We start from the raw sequence: 15,000 nt of genomic DNA on the forward strand, positions 1-15,000 counted from the left end.
GGGGCGAGGGGAGGCTGAATAAAAGAGAGAGAGAGAGAGAGAGAGAGAGAGAGAGAGAGTGAGAGAGAGAGAGAGAGAGAGAGAGAGAGAGAGAGAGAGAGAGAGAGAGAGAGAGAGAGAGAGAGAGAGAGGGGGGGGGGGAAATTAAGTACTGAACATCGTTAGGATGAGGATAGGGAGGGGAGATCGCTAAACATTACAGGGGCGGGAGAAGGGATCAGGGGCATACTGAACACCACAGGGATACTGATAGGGAGAGGGGAGACTGCTGAACACCACAAGGAAGAGAGTTGGGGGAGGAGGAGAGGGTAGGTTGCTGAACACTAGAGAGAAGGGAGGAGAGAAAGTCAGGTGATACCAAACCCACGGAGAAGGAAAGAGGAAGAGGAGGAGGAGGAAGTGGAGCATCAAAAATGAGGAAGAGGAAAGGCGAAGGGTGCACGATGGTGGGGGAGGGGGGGGGGGAGCAGAGTGAGGGAAGAGTCGCTGACCGGAGGAACGAAGAGGCAGTGTGTCCTTGACCTGTGACTTGGAAGGATTGGAGAATTCTTGTTTGTCTCTTTCATCACGCGTTATAACTTCTTGACGAAATTCTTATCACTATTAATATATATATATTTTTTTTTTGTATGCATCGTATTATTCATTATTTTTCATTGATTCATTTTACATACATATTTGTTTTTGCTTTGAGGTGAGAGAATATAAAATGAAGGAATTGATTATAACACTTCTACTGTTTTCGTAAGTATTTTACCACTATTTTCATCATTGTTAGCAATCATGATCTTTTTTTGTATGAAATTACGATATTAGGCTGTATCATTAACACTGAATGACCTGACAAGCTCGTTACCCTCCTACCGCTAACCTGAATCTTTTATCTCTTCGAAATGACAGTACGAAAATTAGAAAAGTAAATAATTCATGTGACTTCATTTGTTATCGATCGTTTCATCTGTGTGGTTCTTGATTGTCATTATCTTGTCATAAAAGTTTCTAGTTCCGTGTATTGTTTTATATCTGTTCTCTCGTTTGCCTGTTTCTCTGATTCAAATCATGAGTTGCATATGAAAATATACATTTACAAGTGTCTTCATCGCTATTTTCATAATTATCACTTTCATTATCAATCATAACCATTACGTGGCAACCAAAGTCATCGTTGACAGAAGAACCATTATTATAATCATTACCAAATCACCACCAAAGTCATCACCATCACTATGGTATCTTCACAACATCAAAAACATAAAATTATCATCTTTATCATCATTTATCATCACAACGTCCGTATTTCAGGACCGTTCTGGGGAATGCACACCCTCCCCGCCCTCGTCCCAAGCTTCCTTCGCTAAGTCAACAATATCTCAACGTGTGAGTAGTATTTACTATATTTATTGTTTCAGTGTTCTTGTTGTTATTATTGTAGGAATGGATATGTTAGATGCACAATTTTTAGCTCTAAGTATGTATGTTTTTTTTCATACTTATGCATGTCCGCATATACGCACGGCTACACATTCATTCGTGCGGATATATTCTCGCGTACATTTTATTGTGTAACTGTCAATTGTCTCGTTGGTATGCTGACACGAATTATACATTCGCGGAGATGTGTAAGGAAATCGATAGGTAGATAGACAATTAAACATCGACATAGACAGACATCATTGATAGATAAACATCCAAATAGATAGGCAGATCGATCAAAGAATAGATAGGTGGAACAATCATATAGACGGAATGAAAGACATAATACATAAAAGATGATTGTCATAGATTTACTTCTAAAATATCAAAACCGCATATTTCACACAAGTCATTAACTTTCATCTAATGACTTGTTTGTTTAAAAGTACTGTTCCTTTCACTTTCTCCTTGACAATTGTGTTTACCTATATTTCTTACCTGCAGTTTTCAGGCTATTGTTCTCTCCGGCATTAAGTGAAAATAAAGAACTAGAGTGACAGGAAACAGAGGAAAATACTTTCGGAATTTATAATGTAGCTATGATCTGCAAAGATTTACAGTCTTCACACACACACACACACACACACACACACACACACACACACACACACACACACACACACACACACACACACACACACACACACACACACACACACACACACACACACAATATATATATATATATATATATATATATATATATATATGTGTGTGTGTGTGTGTGTGTGTGTATGTATATATACATATGTATATATGTATATATATTGTATATATATGTATATATGATATATATGATATATACATACATACATACATATATATATATATATATATATATATATATATATAATTGGCTATAATCAATTCTTACCTTTTAAAAGTCCCACATATATCGAAATGCGTATTATTTTTTAAATGTTGTTTAGTATTTTCTCACTTATTTATCACCCTCCATTTGACTTTATTTTCTATGATAGTGTGTGTTGTGTTGTGTGATCTGTATAATTTCTTTTACACTTTTTTTTTTTCAATACTGAAAAACACATTATTCCCACAATCTCTTCCAGCGCCGATTACTCAAAACCTTATTCCCTGTGCCCTATTTCTCCAAATTATCCCATTCCCCTTCGTTCTTCCTCTCTTCCAGCGCTGCGTATCCTTTCTCCAAGATCGTAGGTGTGTTTCGTATCGTGGACGGCGATTCCTGCAGATGTACTCCTCGGTCTCGTCCTTGTCCTGTCGAGATTATGGAAGATTCGGTCTTCAAGGAGAGGGTGAGACCTAAGTGATTCATGAGAATGGCTCGTTCGGTGGTTCGGTCTCGGGTTCAACGTTCGTTTTCGCAAAGTGGTTCGCAGATGGTTATTGAACGAACGAACGAACGAACGAACGAACGAACGAACGAACGAACGAACGAACGAACGAACGAACGAACGAGAGAGAGAGAGGGGGGGGGAGGTGTGTATGTGTGTGTGCGTGTGCGTGTGCGTGTGCGTGTGCGTGTGCGTGTGCGTGTGCGTGTGCGCGTGTGCGCGTGTGCGCGCGAGAGAGAGAGAGAGCGAGAGTGAGTGAGAGAGCGAGATAGCGAGAGTAAGTGAGAATAAGTGAGAGAGAGAGAGAGATTGAGAAATGAGAGAGAGTGCACCAGTATATCTGTGAAATATGAAATGACGTGTAAATACAGACAGTATCGTCCTAGATATTCAGATATACACTTTGCCACCTTACCAACTGAAACCTTTTATTAAAGTAAACAAGCTTTAAATTTCAGTTCACAATAAGAACAATATCGTACTTACTACCTGTATGGTAACATTATTTTGTTTTTATTGGCCTTGCATCCCCATCAGATTTATTATTCTTGTCTACGAGTGAGGGATTTTATAAGAAAAAATTAAAATGTCCCTGCCAAAATACTTCTAATATGTTACTTGAAAGGACACGAAGGCAAATTCAGTGGCATATATGACTGGCATATAGGTGAAAACATAGGGAATTTTCTAGGGTTGCTGGAATTTCATTTTTCAGTGTCATTTCATGAAGGAGAACCACGTTTCTTATGTATTGTCTCCCTGCCTCAGGATAAACTTCATCATTCTCATATTCATTATCATGATAGCATTGTTATGCATATTACCCTGACTATTAATACTGCTGTGATATTTAGTGTGTGTGTGTGTTTAAGTATATGTATGTACATGTAAATACATATTTATACACCTAGAGATGTAATCCAGGTTGGAATTCGAAACTGTAGTTTCATTTTGTGATTTTTCTACCATAGTATCTACACGGAAGTGTGTTTTACCATTCATATATCTATACATATAATTCTTCTTTTACTCTCTCTCGCGAACAGTTTGTAAACACGCAGAGATAATGATCACAACTCAGACATCTCTCTTAAAAAATTCTCCCTTCACTGCAGGGATTCCCTTGCCCGTTCCTGACGCGGTACTGCTGTCAGCGGGAGACGCTCATCGACATGTCAGGGGCTATCGACAGGACCCTAAAATCGACCGACCACCAGAACCGAAACTCGACAGCTAGTGACGTCGACAGGACAAGGCCTACTCATTTGGTCGCTTCGAATTCGAGAATATCGACCGAGAAGAGCAATAATAATAGAATACAAGCGGTTTCGCAATCGACAGACGTGTCAAAATCACCATTTTCAAACGTTCCAAGTGTTTCAGAGGTTTCCAGTGTTTTAAACGTCACGCAGGTTTCAGTCGTTCCGGATGCTTCAGAAACCTCGACGGTGACCCTAACTCAATCCATAGTCGAGAACAAGGCCTCGGGAAACAGCGGCCGACGAGCGAAACCGAAAGCTTGCTCGTGCACGACCCGTGACCAATGCCTCGCTTGGTGGTCGGAGCTAGACGACGCCCCCGAGGTCAAGGTGAGGACGAGTCTGCGCTGCGAGGAGCCAAGTCAGGTCACGTGCTGCTTCGGCCGCATCGTGCCCTCCCTCCACCATATATCTCGTGACCCGACGCATTCCGGACACGACGTACGACAGCCCTTCATGACAAGATGGAGGCCGCTTGCGAATGCGTGGCAGAATATAATTTCGTGGTTTAACGGATGAGTGAAGGTAGTAGCGAAGACTTGGAGAGTTTCCTTGCCATAATTTCGGCGCTTATTTTTCCCTTGTAATCTGAAGGAACTTGAGAATCTGACTTTAAACTAGAGTATAATTACGAATGATGACATTCTCCGTTTATGAATTTCACAACGTGACTAAACCGTTATGGTTATATTTTGATTCAAGAGTTTAATATCGGGATGGAAAAGAATCAGGGGCATTATTGGACAATAACAAATAAAATATGTTAACGTGGTAGTTTACTCTCTCTTTCTCTCTCCCTCTCCCTCTCTCTTTTGCGCACCCGCGCGCGTGTGTTGTTTGTTTATTTGTGTATGTGTATGTGTATGGGTGCGTGCGTGCTTGCGTGTGTGTGTGTGTGTGTGTGTGTGTGTGTGTGTGTGTGTGTGTGTGTGTGTGTGTGTGTGTGTGTGTGTGTGTGTGTGTGTGTGTGTGTGTGTGTGTGTGTGTGTGTGTGTGTGTGTGTGCGTGCGTGTGCGTGTGTGTGTGCGCGCGCGTGCGTGCGTGCGTGCTTGTTTGTTTCGAGTATACGAATGAGAGCGAGAGCGAAATCACCAGAGAGTGAACTATATCTGCCATGATGTAAATATATTTGAAGTGAAAGTTAAATACAATGTAGGCAGAGAATATAAACGAATAACAATGGCAACACATGACCAATTTTCTTGTATTTATTTATGTTCACCTAATATACCAAACACCACATTTGAGTTCCTTTGGTTATTTAGACAGCTCTGTGAGGATGAAACTGTCCCTGACTATATTCTGAACTAGGAGATGTTCCTTCGATATTTCAGGGCGATGATCAGCTAATGTTCTGTATTCAGAGATAACACTGAACAGGAAATTAATAAAACAGGATAAACACTCCAAGAAAGGAATCACTGGGAACGAAACACTGCATAAATTATGATTCAAAACATGGGAAATGGATCTATCAGTGAGAAAAAAAAAAACATTTATTTCGAGAAGCAAGAATTACCCAAAAATGAATGATAAGAAACAAGGGGTACTGAAAAAAACACCAAAATAAGAAAAAGAAACAGTAGGATAATAAGTGAGAAGAAACAAAGGAAATGAAAGAGTAAGAACAAACATTGGCTGTAGTTCATATTTAGTAAATCAATTAATCTTCAATGCTTTTTAATGTGAAACAAAAAAAGAGCCTAAACATACATAGGAAAAGAAAAGGAACAAGTAAACGCATTTTTTTTTTTTATTATTTTCAACTATTCAGAAGAAAAATATTGAATCCCTAATATCAACAACACAAAAAAAAGTATAGAAAGAAAAGTTTAAATGAGAATAATAACATAATCCAAATAACAGTTCCAGAAAAACAAATATTTCTGTATTTACTTTCAAGCACTCGGTTTGTATTTCATTGAGAACATTAAGCAAAAGAACATCAGTTGCTTTCAAAACAATTACTTTTATAAAATCCAACAGACACTCATGTATTTACAGTGATCTTGCATTAAATAGTATTCACAGAAGTTTCTTATAAATAACATATAAGAATATAAACTAAATCCCCCCCCCACCCCCAGTATTTAAATAACTCTTTTATAGCCACAGCTATTTTAGGTGTGAAATATTTGATCAAATAATTTTGTGGCATTTACACAACAACATTATAAGAAAAATATAAAGTGAATTATTCTTTAAGGAAGTCCGACAACATACCAAGAATGCAAAGAATTTCTAGCTATGTGACTTGTAGTTTTAAGATCTTATTATTTACATTTGATAATTAAGTGCAAGAATAAGAAAAAAAAAAAAAACTCAAGAAGTTCACATTTCCCCCCAACCCGCCCCCCACCTTATAAATACAGGTGAATAATGTTCCAACTAGTTATATAAATAATTTTACCATCTCTTCTTTTTACTAAGATGACCTCCCTTCTTTTTGTGGAATTTCTTGACTTTGGGCTTAAAGTTGGTAGGAGCAGCAGCAGCAGCAGAGGGTATTTTTCCCGATACCACCTGGATGCTATCATCATCTTCGAGGTGCACGTTGCTCATGGCTTTTGTTGCTACTTCTGTCTCCATATCCTCGTCCGTTGGCATACCCATGCGAGGACAGAACTGCGTGCGCACTGGACAAGAAGATGGGAAAAATGCGATTTTTGTTTCCTTGTTCGGCTAACTAAGGGAAGGTCAGGAGAACATTCTATGGTGTGGTTGTGTGTAGATATGATGTGGATAGGGGACAGAAGGGAAAGTAAGGAGGTATATATCCATTACACAAACAAACCAAAAAAGTCCTTCCCCTTACTAATAAAACCAAAAAAACAAATACCAAACTCACCTTTAACAGAGTTCCTGATATCCCACACCTTGAAGTTGTTTTCCTTGTTGTCCCCGCCCATGCAGAAGACAAAGGGCCAGTCGGGGCAGGCTGAGAGGCACTGGATCACGCCTAGGTTCATCTTGTGCTCCTCTACCAGGGTCGGCTTGTCTGAGGCCACATCCCACACCTTGACTGTCTCGTCCATGGAGGCTGTCACCAGGCATCCAGGACAGGTAGGGCTCATGCTCAATACTGTCAAAGGGGAAGAAGGAAGTGGTGGATTAGGAGAGAGTGCGAGGGGGAAGGAGGGAGGAGTAAAGGGTGGAGAAAGAGGGAGATGGAGGAGGAAGTGGCAAAGGAGGAAAAAGGAAGTGGAGGAGACAGCGGAGGGAGAAGGGGGTAAGACGGGAAAAAGGAAGTGGTGTAGGAGGAGGGGAGAGGGAAGAGGAGGGGAGGGGAGATGGAAGGGGAGAGGGAAGAGGGAGGGGGAGGGAGAGGAGGAGAGGAAAAGGAAGAGGCAGGGGGGCGGGGGTGAGGAAGATAGCAAGCGAGTGAGTGAGTGAGTGAGTGAGTGAGTGAGTGAGTGAGTGAGTGAGTGAGAGAGAGAGAGAGAGAGAGAGAGAGAGAGAGAGAGAGAGAGAGAGAGAGAGAGAGAGAGAGAGAGAGAGAGAGAGAGAGAGAGAGAGAGAGAGAGAAAGAAAAGCAGTGAGAGAGTGAGAGAGAAAAGCAGTGAGAGAGTGAGAGAGAAAAGCAGTGAGAGAGTGAGAGAGAAAAGCAGTGAGAGAGTGAGAGAGAAAAGCAGTGAGAGAGTGAGAGAGAAAAGCAGTGAGAGAGTGAGAGAGAAAAGCAGTGAGAGAGAGAGAGAGAGAGAGAGAGAGAGAGAGAGAGAGAGAGAGAGAGAGAGAGAGAGAGAGAGAGAGAGAGAGAGAGAGAGAGAGAGAGAGAGAGAGAGAGTGAGCAATAGTTAATTATCCTTACCTGTACATGATTTATGATGTGCATCCAAAGTCCATAAAGGTTTATCTTTTCTGCCATCAAATGCGTACACTGTGCCTGCATCTGTGCTAGCCTGTCGTGATAAGAAAACACGTTAAAAGGAATAAATGAAAGAAAGGATTATCGACATATTCTCAATTTACAAATAAGAATGAAAAAGAAAATACTGACTACATCATCTTTATTCACAGAGGGGTGAGAGAGAGAGAGAGTGTGGGTGAGACAAAGAGAGAGAGAGATATGTATGAAAGAAAATCAACATAAACAGGAGCATCATTCTTACCAGAAAATTGTGAGGATTCTGACTGTGTTTGTCCCAGAGCACTGACTCAACTTCTCCATCCACTTTCCACGCTTGGAATGTGTCGTTGCTTCGGCAGTCAAGCATTCTCACTTTGCTGTTTGGGGATAGCGGGAAGAAAAGTGTGAATTCATTTTTATTTTGTACACAATGCAAAGAAGGAAAAAGGAAAGAGAATAAAAAAAAATATATCGTTTACAGTGAAAAAAAAGAAAAAAAGGACAAATATGATAAAGTGACTAGATTTAACCTTTTACTCCCTTCAACAATTCATGTGCCAAACCTCACACTAAATTTCAACTGACTTTTTAAAAAGTACGAATGAGAATAAACACCTTTACAATCCAAGAGAGTTTGGCTAGATCTTAACCAAAGTTACATGTAATTCTGATGAAAAATTAAGTGAAGCATGTCAGTTAAATCTCTTGTGATGTTACACACTCTCATTTATGCCATTTATTCTCTCCCCTCTCCCCCTCCCCCCCCATCTGCCCCCCTCCTCTCTGTCTCTGTCTCTTTTGCTCTTGCTTACTTGTCACACGCTCCCGCAAGCAGTGTGTGTGCTTCTTTGGGGTGCCACTTTATGGACTGGATTTTTTCCTTGAAGCATTTCAACTGTTGGGCAACTGTTCCATGCTCCATGTCCCACAGAATGACTGTCTGGTCAACGGATCCACTTGCTAAAACATGCCTGGGAAGGAGTTCTTAGGTAAGTTGCGAATGACACTGGGAAGTCTGCTGAAATCTTTGACATATACTATTCAAAATGAAGAAAGAACTTGTGGTAAAACTATCATTCTTGTCTGTATAATTTGGTGAAAAAAAGTAATAACTGTGAAACAATATTTACATATAAGGTGGATAATCATCCTAAAGCATCATTTCTATGTTATCATAAATAGTATCCTTCTACTTTACATGTAACTTTACTTGTTGTAGCATCATCAAACAAACATGGTGAGCAACAAACCCTATAAATAGTTTTACTACAGTGCTTGACCTGTTACCACTGAGAAAATAGTGCATTAATTTTTATACTTTAAATTTCCTACTAAAGTAAAAAATAAGAAAATGAAAGAAAACAGAATAAAAAAATAAAAAATAAACACCCAACACATCCTAAGCGGACTCACTCTGCATGGGTGTTCCAGGCAAGGGACAGCACTGCGTCCTTATGTCCGACACCTGCAATCTTCTTCTTCTTGCTTCTTTTCTTACCAAGAGAAAAGGCCGGCTCCAAGGAATCTGCTATGTCGAGGTCCCACACATCCACTACAGGTGCCATGCTTCCTATGGCCAGCATGTTGCCTGGAGAGAAAGGTGAAAAATGAGTTTTCAGTTGGAAGTGGCATGTGTTTTATCTACCTAGAAGACGTGAAGTGAAGTGAGTAGATGATGATTTTTTATACTATGCTTGAGAATTTTTGAACATGCTTAACTACTGATGGTAAAAACTAAAGTGAAAATGATAGTTATCGTCCTTTTCACCCCATGATGATGGGGTTTCCCTGCACCATTCTGAACCAGGCTCTGGGACAAGAACATGGTTAGCTGTTTTAATGAATAAATAGAAGAATGGAAAACCAACATTTACTAAACTTACTACGCTTTTTGCTGTAGTACACACATACTTTTCTTTCTTTAGAAAAGAAGTAGAAGAAGAAGACTTGTATCCTATATCAAGGGCTGTAACTTCATTATAACAACACACCACCACCAACACAACCCACCTGGTCTGAGGTATTCATCTCCAGGATCATAGTTCATCCACTCCATGCAAAGAGGGATCGCTGGGAGGAGAATGTCGTGGTGGACGTAGAAACTGCCTTCCTCTGCATTGTACACTGTGAGGAGGACAATTTAAATTTATTTCTATTCATTTTTTATTTTAAATATCACACAGAGAAAATATGACGAATTTTGAGGAAAAAAGTGAGAGGAAATTTAGGAAAAGAAGGGGGAAATAACTGAGATTGTGAGAATGGGGGATTGAACACAAATTGCTAAAGCATCAAGACAAAGGAGAAATGGAGTGAGAGAGAGAGAGAGAGAGAGAGAGAGAGAGAGAGAGAGAGAGAGAGAGAGAGAGAGAGAGAGAGAGAGAGAGAGAGAGAGAGAGAGAGGGAGAGAGAGAGAAGGAGAGAGAGAGAAGGAGAGAGAGAGAAGGAGAGAGAGAGAAGGAGAGAGAGAGAAAGAGAGAGAGAGAAAGAGAGAGAGAGAAGGAGAGAGAGAGAAGGAGAGAGAGAGAAGGAGAGAGAGAGAAGGAGAGAGAGAGAAGGAGAGAGAGAGAAGGAGAGAGAGAGAAGGAGAGAGAGAGAAGGAGAGAGAGAGAAGGAGAGAGAGAGAAGGAGAGAGAGAGAGGAGGAGAGAGAGAAGGAGAGAGAGTTTAAGTTTAAGTTTAGTTTTGATTCCATTTATTACAATGGATATTCTTGGTGTGACATACTGTCTGTTTCATTTTTGCTTCTAAACTATCCCCTGTGTGCAAGGAATGGCCGGGTTTACCATCCACTGGCGGCGAGGGATTCGAACGCAGGTCAGCAAGATTGCCAGACGAGAACGCTGCATCACACAGCACAGAGAAAAGAGAAAGAGAGAGCGAGAGAGCGAGAGAGAGAGAGAGAGAGAGAGAGAGAGAGAGAGAGAGAGAGAGAGAGAGAGAGAGAGAGAGAGAGAGAGAGAGAGAGAGAGAGGGAGAGAGAGAGGGAGAGAGAGAGGGAGAGAGAGAGGGAAAGAGAGAGGGAAAGAGAGAGGGAAAGAGAGAGGGAAAGAGAGAGGGAAAGAGAGAGGAAGAGAGAGAGAGGAAGAGAGAGAGAGGGAGAGAATGAAACAAGAAAAGGATAGAAAGAAAGGATAAGCAAACCAGACAACACCTACCATATATCTCCAAAATGGCTGCATCACCATCAACATGACCAACTGCAACGAGGTTGTCGCTTGACATGATGACCTCGTCCTCGTCATCGCTGTCCTTATTATCGGCATCCTTGACGGTCAGGTGGGGATCATCATCGTTGTTAGGGAACACTGCGATGTTGCTCATTGTTAACTTCTGTGAGGTGTTATCTGGAAAAACAAGATTGGAGATTGAGTTTCTTTGGATGAGAACAACACCGCCTTAGAAATAAAAGTTGACGATGAAGGTGTAAGAAAATAAAAAATAAATATGAATGATGAGAAAAAATAAAGAAGACAGTAATTTAAAGAAAAAAATAATAGGGAAAACTATACAGTACCAGTATGTGTGTGTGTCCACATGTATGCGTGCACTTGCATGTTTATTGATTAGTTTTAATCATGCCAATGAGTACATGTTTTCTTCCTTGTTAATGTACATGTATGTGTGTTTGCTAATCAAAAGGCAATCCCAACTACATTCCAAAATCATTTTAACAAGGTTGGCGATACATACCTTCTTCTTTGTCATAGTCATCAAGATTGAGAATGTTGTCTAATTCTTCCTCTTCTTCCTCTTCTTCTTCCTTCTTTTTGAGCTCTTTCTTCTTGTTCTTTTTCTTCCTCCTCTTCTGGCTTTTACTCAGTCCTTCCTTCTTTTCGGTTACTTCTGTCATGGTTGCTTCCTCGGCCATGGGCTCTGTTTCTGCGGCTTCTTTCTCTACTTCCTCCTCTTCCTCTTCTTCGAATTCCTCATCCTCAATCTCTTCCTCTTCGTCTTCTATTTCCCGGTTTTCCTTATCGTCTCCCTGCTCCTTTTCGTCACTGTCTTCATCTTCCCCCTCCATCTCCTCCTCGATCTCTTCATCACTGGACTCAATTTCCTCGTTTTCCTCGTCATCCAACTCTCTATGAAGGAAAAAAAAAAAAAATAATAATGAGTGTAAGTTGAAGAAGAAAAAAGACATAAACTAGAAGATAAAGAAAAAACAAGCAAAGAAAATGGACATGGGAAACAAGAAGAAAAAGCAGGAGAAAAATCAAGAATAAACACAAAAAGAAAATCTTAATAAATTCATAACTAGCTCTTCAGAGCAGTAACACTGCCAAAAATAACTTATTTCTTCTTATTTTTATTACATACATTATTCAAAAAGTATATAAAAAGTACAACAATAAGATGAAGATGATGAAAATAATAACGATAATAATAATAATAATAATAATAATAATAATAATAATTATAATAACAAAACAACAATAATAACAATAACAATAATAATAAAAATAATAACAATAATATTAATATTAATAATAATAATAATAATAATAATAATAATAATAATAACAATAACACTAACGATGATAATAGTAATAATAACACTAATAATAATAATAATAATAATAATAATAATAATAATAATAAAAATGATAATAATAATAACTATAATAATAATAATAATAATAATAATAATAACACTAACGATAATAAGAGTAATAATAACACTAATAATAATAATAATGATAATAATAATAATATTATCATTATTAATAATAAGAATAAAAACAACAACAATAATAATAATAACAATAACAATAATAATAATAATGAAAACAACAAAAAGAAGGGACGAGAATGAAGATGAGGTAGACAAGGACATCAATCGGCACTGCATTTAATACAGTAATAGTAATGAACAATGTCAATGGATATGAATATCAAAAATATTACTAGTAACAATAAAAAAGCTTCATTACAAGCATGGAATGTCCAACACCTAACTGAAAACAATAAATAACCAACTAGGCAGTAGTTTTGCTTTTCCATCAACAAAATAATTCAACAATATTCTCTTCTCTACGATCTTGAAAAAATATCTAATTAGAATATTGGAATACAGCTCTGATCATTGGGGTTTACTTTATACACTGCAGTTGTGGTATCATCACTATCTACAAGATATCCAAACATAATTAGGTCTGACTGTCCTCACTAACATGTGTATAGCTGTTATAAAAAAAAAACACACACATATATATATATATATATATATATATATATATATATATATATACATATATATATATATATATATATATATATATATATATATATATATATATATATATGCATATATACATATATATGTATCTATCTATCTATCTATCTATCTATCTATCTATCTACATATATATATATATATATATATATATATATATATATATATATATATATATATATATATATATATAAATCAAATAAATGAAGATAATGATGACATCTAAGGTAAAGTTAATAAACCTAACAAATATTTGACACATTAATTCCCTGTCACCATCCAAGATTCTTGTGTCAACAATGCCAAGACTAGCATCTTTGGTGCAATCATGACATTTGATCACGATTTTTGGTCAATGTTATGACATCACAATTTTCTGATTTTCAAAACTTAGTGGTCATTTTTGCCATCACAATAAAATGACAATGGGCAAGACAGTCACAAAGTGTCATGATAGCATCATGGTATATATGGGGCAACAACACAACAACAACAAAGTGTCACATCACCCAAGCCACTATGATTATTAGTTCTGTCATGACATTGTAGTGACACATTTGGAAGTCTGTCATCATGTATGTGCAGACTACGTAGCATTATTTTGATATATTCTTAAGTCCATCTTGACACAGTATTCTGAAATGTCAAACAACTGTCAGAATTATTTGCTCTGTCACACTATTAAGTCTGATGCAACCATGACAGTCAAAGGTATAATGACGCTATTGTAATTATTATTATTATTTTTTTTTTTGCTATGATTGCGTCACTACAAACTTATGGTTGTCACGATGGCACTATGATGGGTTGAATAGCTATCAAGCTCAATTTTTTTTTCGAAGTATGCACATACAATTTGTGACAGCCCCATTATGATTTATGACTGTCAAGACTCATCATAACTGACCACAAAACAGTGTTACGAAGCTATAGTGACAAGAAACTTTAATGTGTGTTGGTGGCTTTAAACACATGATTTGGTGCAAGCATAAGTCAAAACCTATACTATCATCTCGTACTAACAAAGTAACACCATGTAGCAACTGCAGTGTAACACCCTAGCTCTCCCTAGGAGCCTGCATCTACCCTACATAAACTAAAGAAAATTTAAGCTGATTGTTGTCTAAAAAAAAAAGACGAAAATGAAGTAGAAAAGGCCTGAGTGTTGTCGAATCTGAAAAATAGTAATTCCCTCTTTAATATTTATTTTAAAGAAATCAGACTAATCTACTCATTAATTTGCATATCTATGGTACAAACTCACTTTATGTTTCCTCTTGTTTCATGAATGATTCGTGCCAGCTCCTCTGGAGTGACTCCAACCTGAAACATTGAAATCAAGTCACGTGTTTTTTATAATCTTCATTTAACTGAAAAAAGAAGCAAAAGATGTAATCACAGAAGAAGAATATTCTAACATAACTACTGTGTCTGTGGGGAGGTCTTAGCTAAATAGAAGAGAAAAAATTGTACACCTGTCTACATGACTATGCACTCACTTGTACTTACAAAGAAAATAATGAAAGGGAAAAAAGTGGAGAAAGATAGTAAAATTCGAAAATATTGAAAATATACATATATACATATATATACATAAACATATATACATACATATATACATACATACATACATATATATGTATATATATATATGTATAAATATATAATATTATATCTATCTATCTATCTATCTATCTATCTACATATACATATACATATACATACACATATACATTAATATATATATATATATATATATATATATATATATATATATATATATATATATATTAAAGAGAATAATGATAATAAAGAACTAAACTTACTTTGTCTGGTTTGCTCTTTGCAACTCCTTTGGGAACCCAGGCTG

The 15,000-nt window shown here is 37.6% G+C and overlaps 2 protein-coding genes across 3 annotated transcripts in view; one reads left to right on the forward strand and one right to left on the reverse strand.

Annotated features, from left to right (window-relative positions):
- The first annotated feature begins 548 nt into the window (after window positions 1–548).
- On the forward strand, window positions 549–4,888 carry LOC125038751. Its single transcript, XM_047632324.1, has 4 exons — window positions 549–744; window positions 1,303–1,377; window positions 2,624–2,750; window positions 3,905–4,888. Exons 1-4 carry the CDS (start codon window positions 710–712, stop codon window positions 4,565–4,567), a joined length of 900 nt encoding a protein of 299 aa, XP_047488280.1. The 5' UTR covers window positions 549–709; the 3' UTR covers window positions 4,568–4,888.
- A 919-nt stretch (window positions 4,889–5,807) lies between these two features.
- LOC125038517 (periodic tryptophan protein 1 homolog) overlaps window positions 5,808–15,000 on the reverse strand; it is a 10,941-nt gene continuing 1,748 nt past the window's right edge. For both annotated transcript variants that reach the window (XM_047632008.1, XM_047632009.1), the window contains 11 exons: window positions 14,957–15,000; window positions 14,395–14,453; window positions 11,588–11,979; window positions 11,053–11,241; window positions 9,906–10,019; window positions 9,309–9,483; window positions 8,708–8,866; window positions 8,158–8,272; window positions 7,857–7,947; window positions 6,897–7,130; window positions 5,808–6,684 (listed from right to left, as the gene is read on the reverse strand). The exon at window positions 14,957–15,000 is cut by the window's right edge and continues 46 nt beyond it. In XM_047632008.1, coding sequence (XP_047487964.1) covers window positions 6,455–6,684; window positions 6,897–7,130; window positions 7,857–7,947; window positions 8,158–8,272; window positions 8,708–8,866; window positions 9,309–9,483; window positions 9,906–10,019; window positions 11,053–11,241; window positions 11,588–11,979; window positions 14,395–14,453; window positions 14,957–15,000 — 1,802 coding nt within the window. In that variant the 3' untranslated portion in view covers window positions 5,808–6,454. The remainder of the gene's footprint in view (window positions 6,685–6,896; window positions 7,131–7,856; window positions 7,948–8,157; window positions 8,273–8,707; window positions 8,867–9,308; window positions 9,484–9,905; window positions 10,020–11,052; window positions 11,242–11,587; window positions 11,980–14,394; window positions 14,454–14,956) is intronic.

This window comes from Penaeus chinensis, chromosome 25, assembly GCF_019202785.1.
Source record: "Penaeus chinensis breed Huanghai No. 1 chromosome 25, ASM1920278v2, whole genome shotgun sequence".
In the NCBI taxonomy this organism is placed as follows: Eukaryota; Metazoa; Arthropoda; class Malacostraca; order Decapoda; family Penaeidae; genus Penaeus; species Penaeus chinensis.

Coding starts and splice junctions, on each gene's coding strand:
- LOC125038751 (XM_047632324.1), top strand. CDS start 710: ATGAAGGAATTGATTATAACACTTCTACTGTTTTC. Junction 745..1,302: donor ATAACACTTCTACTGTTTTC/GTAAGTATTTTA, acceptor TCCGTATTTCAG/GACCGTTCTGGGGAATGCAC. Junction 1,378..2,623: donor AGTCAACAATATCTCAACGT/GTGAGTAGTATT, acceptor CCTCTCTTCCAG/CGCTGCGTATCCTTTCTCCA.